This window comes from Amblyomma maculatum, chromosome 1 (genome assembly GCF_055883805.1).
Source record: "Amblyomma maculatum isolate TAMU_Amacu chromosome 1, ASM5588380v1, whole genome shotgun sequence".
Taxonomy (NCBI): domain Eukaryota; kingdom Metazoa; phylum Arthropoda; class Arachnida; order Ixodida; family Ixodidae; genus Amblyomma; species Amblyomma maculatum.
The window spans coordinates 288,545,537-288,568,713 of NC_139344.1; the positions used below are offsets into that span (position 1 = coordinate 288,545,537).

The following is a 23,177-nucleotide window of genomic DNA, read 5'->3' on the forward strand; positions in this document are numbered from 1 at the left end:
AATGACGAGTGAGCTCGCTGGTGATGGCAGCTGTGGGATGTCCTCCACTGCAGGTTGGTAAGGAGGTCAGGCGCCTACCAACTAGAAAGTGTGCCGGCGTCAGTGGTTCCGGTTCTCCTGCATCAAAGGGAACCGTGGTTAGGGGTCGCGAGTTAATCACAGCTTCTATATCCGCCAGAATGGTGCAGAGCTCTTCGAAGTTCACGTAGCTGCATCCAAGCACTTTCTTTAATGCGGTCTTTACAGATCGCACCATCCGCTCCCAAAAGCCTCCCCACCAAGCTGCCCTTTTCACGATAAATTTCCATTCAATCCCTTGATGAGACAAATAGCCTTGAACTTCTTGATTGCGCAACACATTCCATAGTTTCTTCAGTTCCGCTGCAGCCCGGTAAAAGGTCTTTGCATTGCCAGAGGACACTGTTCTACAGATACCGCGTCGCGCTATGAAGCGGCGAAACGCCAAGAGGAAGCTATTCGTTGAGAGGTCACTCACAATCTCTAGGTGCATTGCTCTGGTCACTGCGCAGGCCAGGATCAAGATGTAAGGCTTTTTTTTTTATCTGGCCTTCTGTATTCGTCAGAACAGGCCTCACAAAGTCGAGACCTGTAACTGCAAAAGGAACTGATTCCAATACCCTGTCGCGTGGCAGTGGCGCTACAGGCTCTGTGGCACTCTTGCGGTTCATATTCCTGCATACCATACAATGGCCCAGGACTTTCTTCAGGATCTGACGGCCTCGTGTGATCCAAAACCTTTCGCGCAGTTGGCTTAGTATGTCCAGACATCCCGCATGTAAACGTCGCGGGTGAGCGCTCTGCATCAGATCGACGAAAGGGTGAGACGCAGGCAGAACGACTGGATGAGCAGTCTCATAGCTCAGGTTTGAGTTCTGCAGGCGTCCTTTTAGTCGCAACAGTCCCGTGTTAAACAGAACCACGTTTAAACCTCGAAGATCTGAGGCTCCATGAAAGTGACCGTCTTCGTTTAGAATGCCGTTCACGTCACCAAACGCTTCTCGCTGAACCTCCTAGAGCAAAGAAATCTTTGCCTGTTGGATTTCGGGTGCGTTGAGCGGGCCCTCAAGTCGATCCTCTTTCCGATCACAGTTGTGAACAAAGCGTCGCATCCAAGTTGTGACTCGCTATAGGCGATTCAGATTGCTGAAGTGCTTAATTTTTATCAATGGCAGAGGTGCTTGTGCTGCAACATGGCTGACCGCTAGCTTCTTACTCTTCTTTTCTTCGTGGGCTCTCTTGGTCGAAATATCAGCCGGCGTGTTAGGCCTGATTGTTGGGGAGCTCTCAAGCCATTTGGTCCCTTTCCACCATTTTTCACAGCTCTTGAGCGCGTCCGGAGAAATTCCCCGAGTTAGGACGTCTGCTGGGTTGCTGATTCCTGGGCAGTGGCTCTAGTTGCTTGGGTTTGTTTTCTCTTGAATATCTCCGACTCTGTTGGCTGCAAAAGGTTTCCACTGAACAGCTGATCCTTTCCCCCAATATAGAGCGATCATGAAATTTGTCCACAGTGTGATCTTGTCGATATTCAGTGCCAAAGATTCTTTGAGGTATGCGACCGTCCGAGCGCCAATCAAGGCACCGAGAAGCTCTAGCCGTGGTAGGGATAGTCTTGAGTGGTGTCTCGCGCGTTTTGGGCATTACAAGGGAAACCGTTGTTTTCCTGTCGCTCTCCCCTCTCAGGTATGTAACTGCTCAATAGGCTTGGGCTTGCGTCCGTGAATATGTGAAGTTCGGTTTTGCTGTTTGGTTGGTTGTCATACCGACGATGGATGAAAATATCCTTGAGGTGATGCACGGAACTGATCCAGTTTCCCCATTTCTCACCCACTCCTTGCGGCAGTGTCCCAAGGAGTGGGACACTGCCCAAGTACCAAGTACCCAAAGCTCTTGAAACAACATTTTCGCTGTGGTCGTCACTGGGCTTAGCAGGCCAAGTGGGTCGAAGATTCACGCTGAGGCTTGGAGCACGAAGTGTTTAGGGTTCCTGTTGACCGTAAGAAGCTCCAGCACTGTTTTCAGGGAATACTTCAGCTCGTAGTTTTCTCTGTCCCACTCGAGCCCCAATATTCTTGCTACGGCTGAAGTCGTCGTCGCAGTGTCAGCGCAGGCATTTCCAACGGCGTCAGCATCGAGCCGTTGCTGTAGGAGTTCGTTGTTGGAACTCCACTTTCGCAGTTTCATCCCTGCTGAGCTCATTATTTGCTGTGCCTCCTCATTAAATTTCGTCGCCTCTTCTGTGTTGCCGACTTCGGTTATCAAATCGTCGACGTACAGGCAGCTGCCTAAGATTTGTGCGGAGTGAGAGAGGTCCTCAGAGATGTTAGCCAGGTGATGTTGTATTGTGGCAACCAACATGAAAGGGCTACTTGTTGCACCAAAATTCACTTTTGTCATGCGCCAGACCTCTATATCACCCACTGATGAGCCCTCACATTACGGAGATGACTACCGGAGGAATCGCAGTTTGTCGCGGTTCTCACTTTTGATGCCAATTTGAAGGAAGGCCTTCTCGATGTCGGTGGTGAATGCAATTTCGTGGCATCGAAAATTCAGGATAAGCCGCAGCAGGTCGGCGTTTAGGTTCGGGCTGGTGGCGAGGGCATCGTTAAATGACACGCAGCCTTGTGCTTTCGAAGATGCATCGAACACGATGCGAACTTCGGTGGTAGAGCTCTCTGAACGAAAAACAGCCCGATGAGGCATATATTACACTCAATACGACGTGCTGTCGATTTCATTGGCTGGAACCCTTTCCGCAACGCCTTTATCCATGCAGTGACGGATGGCTGCATCATAAACCATTAGCCTGCCTTTGCTGGGTCTCAGACGCCGCATCAACCTGGCCAGGCGTTTTCTTGCCACAGCTTCGTTGCTGGCTAGCTCTTGGTCAAGTACCATCCACGGGAGGCTTGCCTCGTAGAGCCATCGTTCAATGTCAGAGAACGAGTGCAGTCTTTTCTCACCTGATGCTACTCGCTTCCAAGCAGGCAGCTGCTTGAGGAGATGCCGAGGCTCTCCAGCTCGCAGAACGCTCGAAGTTCGTCTGACTTTTGGCGTCCATGTCACAGATGTTGGCGCGCAGAACGGCAATGGTGGAACACGACACACCTGAAGCAGACAGTAATATCGGCCCTTGCAAGGTCCAGCCGAAGTCAGCCTTGAGCGCAACCAAGGCCTCTTGCACTCTCCTTACTTCTGCGTTCACAATAGTTCAATAATAATCCGCATCTATTAGAATTTCAATACCTTGTGTTAACTGGCGAGTTAGTGAGACGATGACATTTGTTAATTTCAAATCAGCCACCTGACTCATCTCATAATGAAATAAAACCGCGCAAGGAACGGGACGAAACACGAAAGAAAGGAAACATAGACACGCAAGGAACGGGCATTTTATTTCATTATGTGCTGTTTTATTTCATTATGCAGTACCAACTAGCCCGGCATCTTGCACTTCTGTCTCATCTCGACAGCGTTTTCTTAAAGCAGCAGTTGGTCGGAGCAGATCTCGTCAATTTCGAGGACTTCGATGCTGTGCTCCTCGCGGTCGTAATGGCTTCGTAGCCAGGCTTTGACTCGCCATAGTTTTTTGTCATAACGTTGGCCGAGCCGCCGAAAGGGTAAATGGTTACTTCTTCACCGGTCACTTCAAGATCCAGTATTCGCGAGAGCTTCTCTCTTATAAACGATCGTTGACTGCCTCCGTCAAACAGACAGCTAGCGAGACGCTTTATTTTCGGTCCGTCGACCCACACTTGCGCCGTCTGCAGCAGCACGTCGTTTTGTTGCTGTTGCTGAGAGACGCTGTTGAGTGCAACCCAGTAGCGGTCTCGCCGTCGGCTTATGGTGCAGGTGGATTACAAAGCGAAGTGATGCGTCGTCGGCCACACTTCGCGCAACGTAGTGTCTAGTTCGTACACCCTTTCGTCATGTGCCCTCTTTTCGCGCATTGGTGGCACCTCCCTTCGTTTCGCAGTTTTCTTCTCATCGATTGATATCGGAGCATTGCAATCTGCCGACTCATGCCTCTCCCCTTGCTCAACTGGGCACCAACCTGGAGGCTGGCCGCTGAACCCTTGCTGTTGACGCTGTTGGGAAGCCGTTCTCTGGCAAGGTCAGGTCGTGTTTGCTGAGGAGCATGTGTGCTTCCTCCGTGTACTTTTGCCCTGCTCTCCGCTTCCAGGCAGACTGATTGCAGAATGGCTTGGAGACTCGAGCTGTCAAGCACATCCTTGTCTGCACTGTGGGCCTTATGGTACTCAACAACCCATTCGGCCGGCAATACACGAAACAAAGCCGCGCACAGCATCGCACCATAGCTGTTTGATTTGACACCTAAAGTTTCAAGTCCTGCGATGTTTCACTGAACGTGATCGTGGAGGCGTCGCAGCGCGATCACGTCACTGAGAGCTCTAACCTAGGGGAGGTTTAACTACCACGTAAGGTGTTCTTGAACGAGCACATTCTGACGGCCGAAGCGCTCTTGGAGTGTCTTTACAGCGTAGTCGTAATTTTCTCCGTTGCCTGGATGCTGGTAAAGGCTGCCGCCGCTTTCCCTGTCAACGCTGTCCGTATGTATAAGAACTTTTCTTTGCTGTTCAAGCCGTTATTCTCGAGGAGTGCTTGCCGGAATTGTTACCAGAACGGGTGCAAGTCGAGCTTGTTGCCGCTGAATTTCTGAAGCTCCAGCTTAGGCCACCTCAGTTGTTCCAAACAGGCAGCAGGTAATCCGGTCGCGGTTTGTTCTGCATTCACTGTGCTTGTTGCACAGTTAGACTTCATTTCACTGAAACGTCGAAGCCTTGTCCGCGTTCGTATCATGAGAGCTTGGCATTGACGAACACATTTGTATTCTTCCGCGAGGCCTTCGTGATGCACATGCGGCTCAACCAGGGCATCTAGCTGTTTCGGATATTTCGAAACAATGTCCAACTCATCTGATATTTTCATGATGAAGTCTCTTTGCTGGGGGCTAAGATCATCCGTCGTCGTTAGTCCCGCAAGCTCCCTGTTGAGTCGGTCCAGTTCGGCGCGCGTCACTTCTCTTTGTTTGGAGTTGCTCCATCGCCGTCGTCCGTTGCAGTTGGAATCGCTGGCCTCAAGTTGCCGTTGTTCTTCGCTTATTTCCGGGTTTCGGCAATAACAATTGTTCATTTTTTTCAAAGACGTTAGGGAGAACTTTTTATAACAACAATATGACGTTTATTGTCCAACTGCACACAAAGAGGCACTGGCCGGAAAGCGTCGAAAAGGAGCACTGCACTGCTCCGGATTCGCTGAGTGTCTGTTTTCTGATCTTGACGGAAGCGTTGCCTCCGCGCGTCGCCTCCGCGCGTCAACCCCCGACCACAAAAAACTCAACACAAGCGGCCACAGCCGTTCCCCGCGGGGAAGATGGGCGATTCCAGTCCGTGTCTTACACGGGCCGATACGTCCCTCCGTCAGAGTCAGTGGGATGGCCCAGATGTTGTGCCGTGAAGACTGCGATAGCGGAAGCGGCACGCGGAATATTCAACAAACAGTGGTTAGGGAATACTGAAAACTTCAACGAAACTGCGCTGACAACGAAGAATCATAGTGAACTTGGCGGGCTGGCACCGCTTATTATACACAATACTAGCCTAAAAGAGTAGATAGGCGAGGGCTGAACTTAGTACTGGAGTTTATATTTGCAAATTTCTTGATCTTTGGCTGAATAGTATTAATGTGTGAAACTTTACGATCAAAATCGATAGTTGAAAGTTAAACCCTCGTAGCTGTCTGTTTTTTCTTGTGCCTAGTTTTCTGCTCATTTATCGTGTAATTCCGCGGACGAAGATCGCTTCTTGACCTTTTTAACGGACATAAACTCCACTGGCCGATAAAACGGTTTCTGTTCCTGAGACACCACGTTCTTAACAGGCGATAAATATCGGCCTCCTTAGCTCCTCTCATTCACTCTTTTATAGTTTTCTCCGGCGCAGACAGAACGTTGCTTGCTGTGCCACTTTCTTTGCCCTGTTTTAAAAAAATAGCAGTAAACCCCCTACTCGGAGGATTTTACTTGAGATGAAGAGAAACGGTGTGCATGGTGCGATAGATCCCTTCTGCTTTAGAACGACAGAGATTGACTGTCCTGGCACGCTGTTCTAGCAGGCTTTGCAGTGGCAAAAGCGGCGCTTTCTCCGTGAGACTCCTGAAGCGGTTGACGCAGTGCGGCGATGAACGTGGCTTCTGCAGCTGCGCGGTATTGGCCCGCGCGGTAACGAGGGTGCACCGGAAAATCGCAGCGTTTGTTTCGACACTATCACATAAATATCCATTTTTATTACATCAAAAGAATGTATCCTTGATATTTTACCGGGTAAATTAGTAGCTATATGTTTCAGTGACGGTACCATTTTGAGGCGGCGGACCAAATATTTGCCAGCCGCTTCTTCCTGTTCTCGAAAAGTTTATTTATCGCTACGTTTATTTCCTCAATGATAAAGAGGGTATGTATTGAATATTGAAAGAAAATGGCGGTTGAATAAAAGAAAAATTGTTGGCCGAGGGAGAATCGAAGCCGCGAATGCCGACAGATTGTTCTTGGTATTCAGTTGTAAAATATGAATATATTGTAGCAGTCCTGAATAAGCTGAAAAGTGGAGAAGAAAAAGATATAGGTATTGGGCAAAACTCTTCTGCCCGACGCACAGCCGTTAATGAGTTCATCTCTCTGCCTTCTCCATATATGTCCAGCACTTCGACGATAAACTCTCGTCGTAGCAAATTGGTGAAAGTGTAGGGTACGCCTACCATCACTATGCATCCTCAACATCTGAAGCCTCGCCAGAGCTGTCACATCGCCGGTTTCCCTTGAGAATACTACAGATAACTGAGTAGTCCCAGACATCAACGCGGGGCCCTCTGACACCGTCTAGCGATGTGCCGCCCACCACCACGAATGTCACGCTACCATTTCGAGAGCCTCGTTCCTTTGCCGGTCAAGCAGGGTAAGATGTTGATAAGTGGCTTACTCATATGAACGTGGGAGCAGCTAATAACCGCTGGGATTCGGTGGCTAAGCTCGCGAATGTCGTGTTCTTCTTGGCGCAGATCGCCTTGATGTGGCATGAGAACCGCGAAGACTCCCTGACCTGTTGGGATAGTTTTGTGGAAGCCATTAAGGAACGTTTTGGCGAACATACTGTGAAGGAGAAACAGGCCGAGTAGACACTTGCCCAGGGGGCCAGGCAGCAGGTGAAACTTGCACCACCTTCATCGACGTAATACTCCAGTTATACATGACCGTAAACAGCCATCTGCTCAAGGGCACTGCAGAAGACGTCTGTAATTTCCTCATGACAAAGAAAACTTGGGTTTGGTCTCCGAAGTTATTCTGTACGGCCGGACATTCGAGACCCTCAAGACTCGCCGCATTACACCGAAGTTTGGACTGCCGGCAAATGTTACTACCGTGGCTAGTGTCGAAGAATTTTAATCTTAGTCTCCTGTACGCCATCTGTGAAATTGTTCGGGATGAGATGTCACGAGCAGCTTGTCCTGCCCTCTGGCTTCTTAGATGACGCATATGCTCCTCCAGATCGTGCGCGTGCGTGCCCTCCGACGTCCGGGTATACACTAGTGAGTGTCACCGACTTCACATAGCGCGACAACCTTGGCACCTCGCGACCAAGACCCGACCAGAAATATCAACAGTTCTTTTAACATCAACTCAGAAATCCTCGCATTACTACAACACAACATCGCTCCGACCACCGGACAGCTACATTGTCTCGTAACTTACGTCTGGATATTCGTCGCATGCTACCATTCAGGATCGAGCCCTCTGACGCGTCGCTTTTTGATCGACTTATTCCTTGTTCTACCGGTGTGACGTCGCGGATCACATTTCCCGCTAATGCAATCGGTGAGCGCCGTTCTTCCGACGGCATCTACCCGACCCGCCGTCCCGTTCTATACCGACATTTATCTGCCAGAGCATCCTACGTGGAGGAGCCATTTGCAAAGCGAAGGATTCCGCAGCCATTCTCCCACTTCCTACCGTAGTGTGACAACACCTCCTTCGTTTCACGTGGGCCGTTCGCCGTCATCACGGTGCCGACCCCACCACGCTTGCAGAAAAACTAGCCAGCGCTGCCAATGGAGGGAGGTGAGGTCGCTGGACAGCGTGCGCTGCTGCCTAGTATTCTTCGATCTGTTAATGGGCTGAAGAACAATGCTAATGCTCTTATGGTCGTGCTTCTAGCCGTGGATTCTGCAGCGAACCGCTCCTGCAGTCGCGCTGGTGCGGGCGAGTGCCTGACGCTTCTTATAAACCCGGTGCTGGTCCGCATGGCACCGGCGTACCTAGGAGAAGCCTCGGCGTCTGGCATGTCTTGGCTTGTCCAAGCAGATGTCAGACATTCTGGCGCCTCGACGACCGCCGACGCCACGGAGGCGCGCTTTCCTCTCCCGCCTCCTCGCACCGCGGCGGGAACCCAGTGCGCTAGTCATTGGGCTTCTTGGCCGGCGGCCAACTACAGCTCCCAGATTGGACAGTTTGAAGACCAACGGCTTTATGGCCCCCATAAAAGAAGGCGCTCGGCCGGTGGTCGGGCGAGACCCATCGAGACCGTCGAGAGAATCATCGCGTGCAGTGCCATGCGCCTGGAGTGGACGTGGCGGAGTCTCTCCGGCCGTCGCTGTACGAAGACAGTCGCGTGAAGCCAGTAACTTCCGGCCCCCGTGCCGGTATATTGTGCCTTGTACCATGACTATATATTGTATAAATTCATCTTTCTTTCACCTCATCGTGTGGACCTGGAGCCTTAATACCTGGACACGGACCAGAATCGTAACAATGGGCTTGTTGACGGTTTGTCTATAATAGCGTTAGTGTACTGTGGCGCAACTGAGTCGGTCATGAGTTTAGGTTTGAGAACCTTTTGAAGGACGAAGTTAGGTTTGGGATAGAACTGCTCAATTTTTATGGAGTGTGCGGGGAGTTATTGTATCCGGTGGGGGTGTACAACGTTAAAGTTTCCAGAGGGGGAGGGGCACAGTATTTCCGGCAGAGTTTGCAGTACTGCCCTGATGTACACACGACGTAATCTTGGGAACTCACTTCGTGGGTAACTGCGGCGCTGCAGTTGACTGTCGGAAGGGAGCGCTGACTTGGATGAGTCGTCAAATTATGAAGACGTTCTGTGTGTGTGTGTGTGTATGTGTGTGCTGAAGTCGTCGCATGGCCCCATTATGCAGTGTACGTCCAGGTGTCCTGCTTCCGTGCCATGAACGACTCCTTTGAGGCTACTGCGGTGCCTCCTCATTTAGAGTGGATAAAGAAAAACGTATTAGTGCCGCATTTCTTGGTTTCCGTGAGAGAGGGCCGAACTGGACTGTGGACTATATATTTTACTGACCGCACCCGGTTGTTTTTTTCAACGGGGTCGAAGCTAGTCTCATGTAACGCAGCTATGCCCAACTATGCGACTCTCGTTACTATTTCCTCTTACAACTCCGCTACCCATTCGCCTGCTGACCCACACTTTCTTCCAATGATCAGCGCATCGTTGAACACATCACATCACCAGCTCTTGAAGAACCTCTTGTCCCAGCACACCTCCGTATTCGATTTCGCGCCGTCCAACAGCTCACAACGTTTTCCACGGTCTCGCGCATGCCATAAGATCGACACGGGATCTGCCCATCCGGTCTGAAAAAAGCCGTATCGTGTTTCGCCGTCAGAGCGCAAGGACGTTGGAGTTGGAAAGGTAGTTGGAGTTTATTTATTTCTTTTTACAAGAAAGGGGAAGCCAAGGCAAAAGGCGACAAGCCTGACTGGGCCTTGGCTTCCAAAATAGACAACAGCACACACCTCCAGTGTATATAAAATTAAAAACAAAACATTATGCAACACTTACATACGATATATAAAAGGTATAAATACATGCAGTGTTCATTACATATTCAAATCACCAGACCACGCACTGAATAACATAAATTTCATAGCAAAAAATATTTACACAAAAACGATTGCACATGAGAAAACTACAGTGACTACCATCCATGAAATTATAGGGGATATTCATTTAAATATTGTTTTACGATCTTTTTAAATACCCTAGGTGCCAACGGTAATTCCACATTTGGGACGTCACCGAGAAATTAAAACGTACATATGTAGGAGTCATCCAGCCCTTGGGTTGCTGCCGTGGTGATATTGGTAAAAAAAAAAAAAGACGGAACACGGAGGTCCTGCATCGATTACCATGCCTCAACTCTATCACAAAAAAGGATGTGTATCCAATCCCGCGCATTGACGATGCCATAGTTAGGCTTTTCTCTGCGTCTTATTTCTCTTCTGTTTATTAGCGATTGGGGTATTGGCAGCTTTTGATGGACCCTCGGACAAGAAAAAACAGGGGGTTTCTTGTAGGAGCGCTGGACGGATGGAGAAGACAGAGATCTCAGCTGCCCAACGGCTGCGTGCCCGGCACGAGAGTTTTGCCCAACGTCTTTATCATTTTCTTCTGTTCTTTTCAACTTTTTCAAGACTGCTACATTTCCCCTTCTGGACCTCCGAAGTCCCCGGGCGAGGCAGCTAGTCGTTCCCACGCGAGTGGCACGGCTGCACCCAGGCGGCATGGGCCCTTACATCGATGACGATGTAAGGGCCAGCGCAATGCAGCAACATTTTCTTGGCTAAATTACGCTTCCGGAGCGGCCACCAAAGCCTAACTAAATTTACAGGGGCGTAAGACACAAGGCGACGCCGGCTGTCGCACTGCGTTGGAACGCTCTTGAGAAGCGAGAATCTGCAAACGGGCAAGACGACGAGCTTCTTCGGCTCGAAAGAGTTGCGGCGATTCATGGTTTGGCATGGACAGAATAGGGAATGGTGTCTAGAGAACACCGAGGCGCAGGGGCATAACGAAGAAAGAGCAGGCTGTAGCCAGTCGTCTCATGTGTTGCAGTGTAGAAGGCGAACGTTATAAACGGCACTATGGCACCCCAGTTCTTGTAGTAGGATGCGTTGTACATAGAGAGCATGCTGACGAGTGTGCAGTTGGTGCGCTCCGTCAAACAGTTGGTGGGAGGTTGATATGGTGTAGAGTGTCGCAAATGCGACGCGGACATATGGAGAAGCTTTTCCACAACATCTGCTGTAAACTGGCATCCTCTGTCACTGATGATCACTCGCGGATGACAGAGCGGAGCAAGAACAGGGACACATTGTGAGCGGTCGTTTCATAGTCGCGTGAGAAATAGTCGGCACAAACAGCGATCCAATGATTTCCTTTAAAAGACTTTGGTAGGAACCCATAAAGTCGATTCCTTCTTTCTCGAATGCACCACGTGGTGGAGTTACAGGATGGAGCAGGCTCTGTAACGTGGGCGTAAGGAGTTTGTGCGGCTGATACTCAGTGGAGCTCGCCATATATCATAGTCTGGCGTATCTTTGGCCAGTGAAAGCTGTAGCGGGCACAGTGGAGCGTTCGTGCAGAGCCCAGGTGACGTGAACGGGGGTTGTCTTCCATTGCACGCTGGACGCAGCAGCAGTGGTTCTCGGGAACAACGAGTAGAAAATTCTTTCCGGTGTTTGCGTAAGCCTTTTTGTACAGGAGGCCATCACGGAGACATAAAGGGATGCTTACTGTGAAATCGCGTGCAACCGGAAGGCGGGGCTAGAGGCTTGTATCGTTCGCTTGCGCAGTCCGAGAGCCGAGGCGTCGGTAAACTCTGGCGCGACGAAAGCGATGTATTGATCAAAGTATGCAGAGTGACATTCAGTTGTAAGAAGGGGAAGGCGCAAAAGACAGTACATCGGCGAGTATGCTGCCACTCTTGTACGAAGCAGTGAAGTCGTACTCCTGAAGACGAAGGGCCCAGCGTGCCAGGTGACCAGATGGGTCACGAAGTTTGACGAGCCAACACATTGCACGATGGTCCGTCACAACAGTACAATGGCGTCCATAGTGGTAACACAAAAATCTCTGCATGGCGAAAAACACAGCCACGCACTCTTGCTCCGTAACTGTGTAGTTACGCTCATATTTACGGAGGGAATGACTAGCATACAAAATTACATGCTCGCCGGTTTCCGAATGTTATAAAAGCACAGCACCGACACAATTCCCACTTATGTTAGTGTGGATTTCCGTCGGGGCGGATAGGTTGAAGTGCCGCAAAATGGGATGTGACGTAAGTAGTAATTTCAGCTGGTGAAAAAATGCCTCACATCCTTAGGTTCATTCGAAAAGCACATCCGTTTTGAGGAGGGATGTCAAAGGGTAAGCGACGCCGGCAAATCGAGGGATGAACCGTCGAAAGTAAGAACACAACCCCCGAAAACAGCGGAGCTCCTTTTTAGTCTCGGGTCGTTGGAATGCAGCAACTGTCGTAGTCTCCTGTGGATCCTGTGGACGAGATGTCCTAGTATCGGCGCTTGACGTACACCGAAACGGCACATTTTAGAATTCAGGACAGGCTAAGCCGTACGCAGGTAGTCAAAAACAATAGAGCGACGCTTTTTATGTTCAGTAAATGTCCGCCCAAAAATAACATAATCTAAGTAACGCTTGCAGATTTCCCACTAAAGGCCACGAAGTATTGGGTCCGTAAATCTTTCAAATGTGGCCGGCTCCTTACACAGGCCGAAAGGCATCAGGTTATATCCAGAGGCCGTCCCAGGTAACAATATCGGGCTCTCGTTACCTCAATTTGTCCTTCTTATTATGGGTTGAATCTCTAGACCAAAATCAGGTTCATCATTTTTAAACCACCCGCGCATGAGTAGTATATATTGTATCAGCCGTTCGTATAATAACAGAATCAGCCTCATTTTTTGAATGCAGGTTTATTCCACTTGAAAACAAGGCAACTCCCATCATAGTTCTTCCGATGCTTCGATTTGTTTTTGCTTTTTCACGAGGTGGAATATCATCCTGGCCGTGAGAAATCGGAGGGTGCTTCAACTACGGGTCCACTTCTATCGTCGAGTGTTACAGTACAGTTAATACATCGTATACTTCGCTGGTTCCTGTCCAATACACTATTTCATCAGCCATGTGATTCTATTAATAACTTTCATAATGCTATTAAAATATCAAGCATTCAAAGTCTTGTACGATACTCAGACGTTCTAGGTAACCTTCCCTTAGTTCAATTATCTTTTTTTTTCTACGCAAGCTTGCCATAAGGCATATTATAGAAACTCATGTTAATTATTTTGCGTGAGGAACCGGAGCAGGCTCCTGCTCTTAGAGTTGTCGGTGAGCCATTTAGAAAATTCTTCTTCCCTTGTTGTGGTTAGTCCCCCTTCGCGTAGAATCTGTGCCCTTGATGCCCTTGTCCCTACACAAGTCCATAGCAGGTGGCGAACATCCACTTCTGCAGCTGGTGTGGAACACTTCGGGCATGTGGTTGGTCCGATGTCTGCTTGAGATTCCCATCGGCATGTTACCGACGGGGTAAGGGCCGCCCCAGCTCTTACCCTTCTAAGGGAAACCTTCTCCAATCTCGTTAAGTTATGAGAGAGGGCGAATGCACACGGGGGAATGAGGATACGTGTACTTTTCCTTAAAGAGGATGCTAAGATGGGAACAGCGGAGCGGGCATCAAAAGGGAGCCTGGTGGGAGGCGCATTAGCGTTTGGAACTTCATGTGTGAGGTGGTCAACTTTTCTCTGCTCAGCGTTCTCAGCATCGTTTTGTATCCAATGTATCTGGACATGTATCTTTGTTTTTTATTGAATGCGTGGATTACCTGGGTAACACATAGCGTCTTCGTCACTTTCTTCAGTTGTTTTATGGCGGCTAAGGAGTCTGTATAGATGTGGGCTTCTGTTATGGAATCTATTTTATTTATGGCCTCCATAGCATCGCGGATTGCATAGAGTTCCATCACAAACGGGTCCGGTTATTTTGAAACATATTCTTTATGTACCTTTAGTTCGCTGTGTGTTGGACTAGTAGCTGTGGTTCTACCGCCATTTTCTATAATTGATGCGTCCATATATGCAATGCAGGTACCTGAAAGGAGATCAACCAGGTCAAAATGCCAGCTTTTCTTGGCGACGAAGTCGAGTGGTCTTGTTTGTCGTAATAGTCGTGAATTCCCACGGAGGGGGGTTAGCCATTGGTGGTGTTTGAACAGCCACTTCGTTGTACAAGGATGCTATGGGCGTAACATACTTTCGCTTCATATCCCCTGTTGCCTCTCGTTGTTCCATTAATTCTGTCAACGTATTTATCTGTGCAAACTCTTGGAGAATAGGGATAGGGGTAAGATTTTGGTAAGGCTGTGATAGTGCGCATTGCGTTTCTATTTATTGTTTTCAATTTCGCCCACTGCCGCCCCGTGAGTCCTTGGAATTGGGCGTGGTATAGTACCCTCGGCTGTAACACCGATTGTACAAGACGTCTTGCCATGTCCGCTCGAGCTCCTCCTCCCCTAGACAAAATGCCTTTTATCAAGTTTAAGGAAGTCGCAGCTACTTTTTTCACCTTATGGAGCTATTGTGTTCCTTTGCCGGATTTAAGAATTTCTAGGCCAAGAAATCTCAACTCGTCCACCTCTTCCAATGCCTGATTTCCAATCTTTAGGGTGACTCTTTGCGTTGCCAATTGTGTTCTTCCATTCTTGTTTGCAACATGAATGTAACTGGACTTTTGAGGTGACAATTCCAGACCTGCATCTTGGACGTACTCATCTATGGTATCTAAAGCCTCTTGCAGATACCGTTTCTGTCTCTCAAGTTGTTTATGAACAGACCAAATCGTGATATAATCTGCGTATATCATGAACCGCACTTCTGGTATTTCAGCTAATTTCCACACCAATGGGATCAGTGCGATATTAAATAGTAAAGGTGCTAACACTGACTCTTGTGGCACGCCTCTGTTCGAGGTGTAATTGCCAATTTGTTTTCCGTTTATCTGGATAGAAAACTTCCTATCCTTAAGCAGAATACGTACTGCTTTTATGACTTGCAAGAGAATGCCCATACATTCCATGTTGCTAAGAATTTTGGCATGTAACACGGTGTCGTATGCCTTCGGCATGTCGGCAGCCACATACAGTGCGCACTAGGTGGCTATAAGGCGACACGTGTATGACCTCTTCAGCGAGCATAGCCAGTCCATTTTCTCTGCCAAGGTTTGTTCGGAACCCAATTTGTCGAGCATGGTATTTTTTATTACTTTCCAACCACCATGACAGGTGGGTGGCTATCACCTTTTCATAGATCTTCCAAATTGTGGGTGTTAGCGAGATAGGCCGCAAATATTCTAGGCTTGTGGGAGGTTTCTCAGCCTTTGGTGTTGTTACCACCACCGAGTGTTTCCAGCCGAGTGAAATGTCTCCTCCTTGCCATACCTCATTTACTACATCCATCAAGCTGTCAACTGCGGCTCCTTCTAAATTCTTGAAGACTTCATAAGGGATATCGTCATGTCCAGGCGCAGTTTTACCATTCGCTTCTTCTGTAGCAGCCAATAACTCCAATTTGGTAAATGGTGATCTTATTCTTGTTTTATCAACCGAATCTAATGTCGGTGAAGGCGCCGGATAATGTGCACGGTTCGGGAAGAAAAGGGCAGCAGCCTGATCTGCAAACTCCTATGGTGTAAGCTGTAATGCGAGTCTAATACTTTCCGCATAATCTTTAACCTACCGCCCCTTTTCCATGCCATGGAAAGTCCTCCAGAGGGCCTTGTTGGTCGTTACTGAGCCCAAACGACTGCACCATTCATCCCATCTCCTATGAGCCAGCTGTTTTTCATATCGGCGTGCCTGTGCCGTCACTCCGTTTACCTCAATTTTTCTTTGCACGTCTTCGGGATGGCGACCAGCCTGTATCTCGACCCGTTTTCGGCGTGCCTAAAGTTTTAGTAGGTGCAGGTCGGGAGTTGCCTGATCGTCTTTCACTGTAGTTGTAATGGTGTGATCCTTGAGTACCGTTTGAAGGGTGGTAACAAGAGTATTCGGGCTAACTGGATGAGTTCTAGTATCCTGCCGTACGCCATCCCAATGTGTAACAGAACCTTTCCTTCGAATTTTCTTCATATGTCCCAAATTTAGACCAATACTAATGGGGACATGGTCACTACCCCACGCATCTAATTCCGCCTGCCATTGTGGTGCACCAGGGCCCTTCCACCACTTCAAGTCTGGTGAGCGTGTTTGTGTTGCAGGTAGTGTTGCGACTCCTGGATGATTTAAGAGTGTAAATTCCATTTCTGTGAAGGCAGTATGAAGTTGATCACCCCTTTTAGAATCACAATCATATTCCCATACAGTGTGCGGAGCGTTAAAATCTCCACCGATTAGTATCGCAATTCCAGGGTATGAATGGCGAATATGCTTAACCCATCCAAGATTAAGTACTGTGTTTCTTGGCTGAGCCTACACGGGCACTAATATAAGGGGCGTTTTGTTTGGACGCGTGAGTACAGCAACTACTTCCTGGTGAGTGTTGCACTACTTGCTCTAGTCAAGTGGCGTTTGGGGAATGTTGGCCCTAATATAGACTATAATGATCTGCCTGATGGAACGGGCGGCAGCACCTACAAAGGAACATCCGCTGGGGACCACATCCTTCAAATGAATTCATGCATTCACGCAAATTGCTCCGTATTGGGTGCCATTTTCTACGTATCATTCATTCATTCATTCATTCATTCATTCATTCATTCATTCATTCATTCATTCATTCGTATTTCTCTGTTCGTTCAAGCGCATTTGAATGACTTCCGTTATATACGCACTGCTGCTACTAATTCCCATGCCACTCCTGCCAGTGGTGGGGATAACATTTTCATCTCATAAGGTCGCGCAACTACAGCCGAAATAAATAAAGTTTACAATAGTATTATGGGTAATTTTGATGTAATAAAGAGCGAATTAACTTTCATGGATCATTCCTTCAGGCTTAGACGTATATTTTCTACCGGATGCAACGTATGTTATAACAGCTCTTAAGCTCACATCCCTGACGCGCCGAAAACCATGCCGCTACCTCCTGTTTCTACTACGCATGCAATTATGTAAATAATATTTAGCGGTAGTAATGGGCGCAGGCGTCTTCAGTGTTCATTGCAGGGATTGTAACTGCCTGCCATAATTTGAAACTATTAAAGGATCATTAAAACTGGCAACTACCTTTTTAGAGATATGACTGAACCCTTATAGATGACTTTTGCCCGCTATTACTGCGTCACGTTACCTGCATCATTGGCACAGCAAGAGAAATATCATTTCTTCTCGCGAGCTTGGATTGTCGTCGGATGTCGATCGTCAGTGGTTGTTCGCTTCGAGTAATTACATTTACTTTCTGGTTTGTTTCTCATAATGGCTACATTTGTTTACTGTATTAGCATTTAGTAGTACCAGATGTGTGAAGTGTTCAACCTACGTTATACTGAGTCCTTGTACATTTTGTGTCCCATGGTCACTTTATTACCTGCTTTTCGTGCCCAACCAATCCATATCGCCAGTTGTTTCAACGACACGCTCAAATTGTCTCAATGCTGCGATGGAGAAGCGCAGACAGGAGGCTTTTCTCCTCCAGCATTCAACGCTAGCGCAGTGCGCGGCCGGCTGCTTTCTTCGCCTTAGCGCCTCCCAGAAGATTCCGCTTCGCTTTCACCACTGCAGTCTTCAGGAACATTTTATTCTAGTCACACAGCAGGCATGGCATCTTTCCTTTTCTCGCAACCTTCTTGTAGCGCTAAGCGCACGTCGGCCTGAGGTGTCGGAGTGCGCCGTTCAGTTAGGGTTGGATCGTGTAATGTATTTTTAGTGACACCTTTAAGAATCTGAAATTATGTTTGTCGGAATGCTGAGAAGCGTAAACCTCTCACATGTAAAACCATGTTCGGAGGGGCAAAGAGGAGAATGTCCTCTAACCTCGGCGAGAATTGGAACGTGACATGTCAACTGAATTAACTGATCGCAACATCTTTGAGGAGTACAAGGTCACAATTAGTGGAAAGCATTCTGGGGTTTTATGAGAGAAATCTCGGTTACGAGGAGAGCTACCTACCAATGCCTGTTGTGAGCGGACGGGCCATGGGTAATCCCCTCTTGTAATTACGGTTTTAATTTCTTTAGTTGTCGAATGCAATCAGTGACGTATAGGCAAACTAGAAGATATGTCAAGACTTTAATTGCTGCGTCATAGCGTTCTGCTGCCAAGTAGCACCGACCAACTCAAACCCCTCTTGACCTGTTCCTGTGCGTTGATTTCCTTTGTGCTGTTGAGGGGACTCAAAGCGGCTGTGTTGTTTTTTCGCGCCACATGGGAGTCAGCACCAAGGGCAAGACGGGGATTCGAGTAGTCCTCGGGAGGAACAGGCGCCAGGGCTTCCCAGCGCCTGGGTGGCCGCCATCGCCGTCAACGTGGTCCTGGTCGCCCTGTTCCTCGTCTTGGTTCTCTACTGCTACATCCGCAACCGCAAGCGTGAGCCCCTTTGCGCACCAACTTTATTTGTATGATACTCACCATGCTCGCGCAAATAGACGCCCCAATAAGGGTCCTATTTTTCTTACCACGAAATCTTGCGATCCTTTCCTGCCGGCGTTGCATCGCTCATCTAGACATACGTGCGCCCATTTCGTGCGAGACAAAAAAGAAAACGCACTGCAGTAGGCTTCGAGGTCTTTTTTCGCCAAAATGTTCAGTTCAGTTCAGTTCAGTCGTTCAGTCGTGTCCGACTCTTCGTGACCCTATGGACCATGTCACGCCACGCTTTCCGGTCTCTCATTATCTTCCTAACATCACATAACTTCATCTGCAGTGCCTCGAGGATGCCATCTAACCATCGCGTTCGCTGACTATTCCTTCTCCGGCGACCCTCAACCTTTCCCAACAGCCAAAATGTTATGTGTGTTATTTTACTTTAAATGCTCTTCTGTCGTTTCTTTTTCAAAAATTCCCGCTTGGCGCTAATATTTTTGTAGTAATCGCATGTGCAAATTTTTTTTTTGTATTGCCACTCCACGTTTGCCAATCCCCCAATGTGAGTATGGGCCATATTTGAAGAGGTCAATAAGAAGGAGAACACATTGTGTCTCTAGCCTTCAGCACTCTTATAAGAGGCCATGAATTGCGCAGGTTCCAAGGGTGCTCCTTTCCCACAACTTGGCGGCGGTTTTGAGACCCAGCTGGACAAGGCCACAACGCAGCCATTAGCCCTCGAGGCTCCTCGGCGAAGCCCGCTCGCGTGGTCGTCTCCTGCCGCCATGGTAGAGCCCCGGGCAGAACACGACTTGCCTGCCATCAGTACGCAGAGCGCCAACGTGCACAGGTGCGTACATGCCCCAGGCCCGTTTTTCTTTGGTCTTGTGGGGTGGACGTTACAGTATATAGTATTGGGAACAAGGTTCGGCATCAACGTTTTGGGGAGCTCAGGAGGATGCTCGGCAAAGATTGCAAATGCGAGCTGAATGTATTACGTCCTAGCAAGGGCCCCGATAAGCGACGTGTCCCTTTCGTTCAGTGAGGATTTTGGTCCGGATTAATTGGTTGATGGCTTTTCGTCGACCGAATATCAAAGCGCTAAGAAACAGGGACATGCCTCGTTGCATGCATGCAACGAGCTGCACATGCATGTGATATGAGTTGGCAGCAGCCCGAGAAAAAAGTCTGGTTAAGTTTTAGGAAGAATACGCTCAAAGAACACTGCACTGTCACAAAAAAAGTGCGCTGTTTTCTCGGGGATCGCAACAAAGCAAACGTACCGCGGACTCCTACTTCCGACATTTTCCCACAGCTCTTCTGTATGCGCAACATCTTTGAAGTTAAGATGCCTCTCTTTGTAGGACTTCGGGCGTTCTTGAATGGCATCAACAAACATATCTACTGAAATTACGACTCTGCGGGATTCCGCTGCCATTGTTGCTGGCATGCTTTCCGCCATGTGTACAGGATATGACTTCAAAAATAAAATTTGCTGTCATAGCAAAACAATCGGTCGGCGTCAGAAGTGGCCGAATGCGCTTCGCTCTCCGGATATTTGGAGTAGTGTGAAAGAGCCTTAGGTTGGGCGTTTTAAGTGAATTTCAAATACTTAGTATATAATGTGTGGATTTAGATCTTCAACAGCATGTTAGCTGGCCATTAAGGTAATATTGCAAAGCAAAAAGTCAATAGAACTAGCTATATGAGCACAAGGTACTCAGTGACTGATGAAGCAACATTTAAGGGGATATCGCTATTATCATATAAAAATAAAAGCGTACCTTTTATTCCAATTTCATGGCTAGACAAAGATTGGGGTGCAGATGCGACCACTCAAATTAACTGTCTGGGAATGACTGATAACAGAGGAATTATTCAAGCCCTCGATCGTGTTCAGTATTACCAAGTTCGAAATTACGGATGTTCACAGTTAATCGCTTATGAGGAACACGGTCGAATGCTCCTACTGAACAAAATACCATCTAGAGGATGGAATAGAGATCAGTTACCAACTCGTAAAGCGGTGTCTCACTCGAAAACAGTGCTGTTTGTTTACAAGCAAATGGGTTGTAACGTGCGAGTAGATGACCACACTCAAGCAGTGCGAAACTAAGAAAAATTAGGGAAATAAGCCCACGGTTGCTGAAAACGGTCTTCTGGTAGACATCCAAAATAAAGCCCTTTAATGATGAGCATGTAGCCTTGCCGCGGTGGCACTGTTGTTAGGGCGTCCAACTGCTGATCTCGGGGATGCGGGTCGATCCTGGCCGCTGCGGCCATGCTTCGATGGAGGCGAAAAGCAAGGCCTCCGTCAGATCTTAGTGCAGGCTAAAGGTTTCTATGTAGTTCAATTTCCGCAGCCGTCAACTACAGCGTTTTTCTAGCAGGCGTCTTTGGTACGTTAAACTTCGTAACCAAACCTAACCAAACATGCGATGACGGCTGAACATCCTATTTTAGAGCGATGCTGCATTGAAGTTGGACGTCAAGATAGCAGCCAAGCAGCCAAAAGCTATGCCCTCCACGCCAGAAGTACCCGCCGTTTTGGTGCCACAGCCCACTCGTAGCTGCGTGGCGGCAGCCGCTTCGATGAGCGATGCTTGGTCGCGCTTTCACCTGGCGTTCTGTAGCGAGTCGATTCGTTCTTGCTTCTTCGCCGCTTCTTCCGTTTTTTTCTAGCTGTAATCCTTGCGCGCCCTTCATTTCTATCTGTTTTCCTTACAACACGAACGCGGCGATGGGGAAAATGTTGCGGGGAAACTAACTTTCGTCTTGGCCGAGGACACATTTTGACTAGAAAAACTACCGTGACTTGGTCTGGAATCTGTGCCCTAAGAGCTGGAGTGTTTGGTAGTTTATGCTGGCGCCCATTATGGATCCTTGCGTGCTCAATATCGCAGCACGGACAAGGAGACGCCAGTCATCGAAGGAGTGGAGGATGACGAGGAGCCCGAGCTGAAGGACCTCAGCCCGGACGAATCTGACGAAGAGCTGCCTTCCGAGCCTTTGCCTGCATTCGCCGAAGCCTTGGCCTCAGAGTCTGCCGCCGCGTCTGTCACGTGAGCCTTTCCACTGGCCTTTTGTCGCAACATGGTGGGATGGGCGCTGCACTAACGACATCCTTGCGCTGTACTTTCTTCCCCGTGCACACCTGGGTACAGCGCTGCAGTCCAATGCGAAACATTCAAGCTTCGCGTGGCAATAAATGACAGTGGCCCCCCTTTCATGCGCTTCGCCGCATGCTCGCCTCTGAGATGCGTAATGCTGTCTCCTGGCCGACGTTCTTGGGACTGAGATTGGGAGCTGGGATCCACAGGCAAAAATCTTCCTAAATTGAGTAATAAATTATATGCATCGAACCTTCTAATTCGTGCGCCTGCCGCCAAGTGCGGCATTGAGCTAACCGTGAAAAATATGTGATTGCTGGGTGACTTAAGTGTTGACCAAGAAACGTCTTGAACCACATAAACTTTCTCGGTAAAAAGAATCGAAGAAAGCACAACAGGGTTAAACAGCAGACGGAAATTGTCTAGAGGGAGGCGATGCTTTAAAATACATGGTCAAAGTTAAGCCTTAATATGGTAACCACGCACAGCCGCCCTATCAGACTTATCGTTTTGCGGCCTCTGTCTAGCCGGGCGCCTACTCCCCAGACGACATGGCTGCTGATTTCCTCTCCCATCTTTTTACCGTTTGATGGCTATGAAAGCTTTGCTTCGAGAGTAGTAAACGTTCATATGAGGCCTGCACCTGAGACAGATTCATGGATCGGCGCCCATTCTTGGCGGAAGCCTACGATGCAGCAGCATAGAGAAAGACAGTAAATGGTGAACACATCTATATTCCACTGACTCATTTCATTGTAGCGCATCAAGTGGCCGGTGGTCAGGCTTGGAACAACTTTCGGTTGGCGCGCGCTGTGGAATGATAGCATGCCCTGTTAGCTCATTATTTTTGTACAGTGTGGTCTGATATTTTTTTCAAAATTTGTTTTGGCATTGCAAAATCAGATCAGATACCGAATGCTCTTGAGCGGCCATCAACACAACTGCGTCACTGCCTTTGCCAAGCAGCATTATTCCAGAAACGACATCAGGTGGTTTGTGAATAGGCATTTATTTTGCTTCATATATGAACACAAAATTGATGCAATTCGTGTTACTATTTGTTGCTTAATAAACAAGAATTAAGATATTGTCAAAACGCACGACACATCAGACGACGTGTACAGTAACAAAACAAGACAAAAATAACAATTCCCCACCAGCAAGAAACAATACATAGGTAGACAACAAATGGGATGGCACAGACTTACAATTATAGCGAATGATACACAAGAAAACAGGCACTGTATGCATTAAAATGTTCACAGTTTCACGCGTGGCTCCTTCCTCAAGAGTAACTTGTATTTAAGTTCAAACACATGTTCACAACAGCGCCGACCAGTGTGCTGATCTAATCTATTTGAAATGCTACAACGAAGCATTTGTCATCTTACCGTTGTCAGAAACTGCAGGAGGGTCATGAACTGCACCAGAACAGTTGCCTGGCCATAAGGCGTGTGCGCCTTTACACAAGCTGCGTAAGTCAGACCACCTTCCGGCGTGGTCAACCTACTGCGTGAAATGCAGTTTACTTCGACAAAAAAGAAAAACAGGTTTTCTACCTTGTCATTGTCAGAAACCACAGTAATCCCTTGCCGAAGGCCAAGATAGACGCAAAACATGTC

The 23,177-nt window shown here is 48.3% G+C and overlaps 1 protein-coding gene across 1 annotated transcript in view; it reads left to right on the forward strand.

The window, feature by feature from the left end:
- The first annotated feature begins 15,200 nt into the window (after nucleotides 1-15,200).
- LOC146206774 (uncharacterized) overlaps nucleotides 15,201-23,177 on the forward strand; it is a 197,270-nt gene continuing 189,293 nt past the window's right edge. The window contains exons 1-4 of the mRNA XM_084575576.1: nucleotides 15,201-15,207; nucleotides 18,251-18,448; nucleotides 19,103-19,295; nucleotides 21,349-21,460. Coding sequence (XP_084431702.1) covers nucleotides 15,201-15,207; nucleotides 18,251-18,448; nucleotides 19,103-19,295; nucleotides 21,349-21,460 — 510 coding nt within the window. The remainder of the gene's footprint in view (nucleotides 15,208-18,250; nucleotides 18,449-19,102; nucleotides 19,296-21,348; nucleotides 21,461-23,177) is intronic.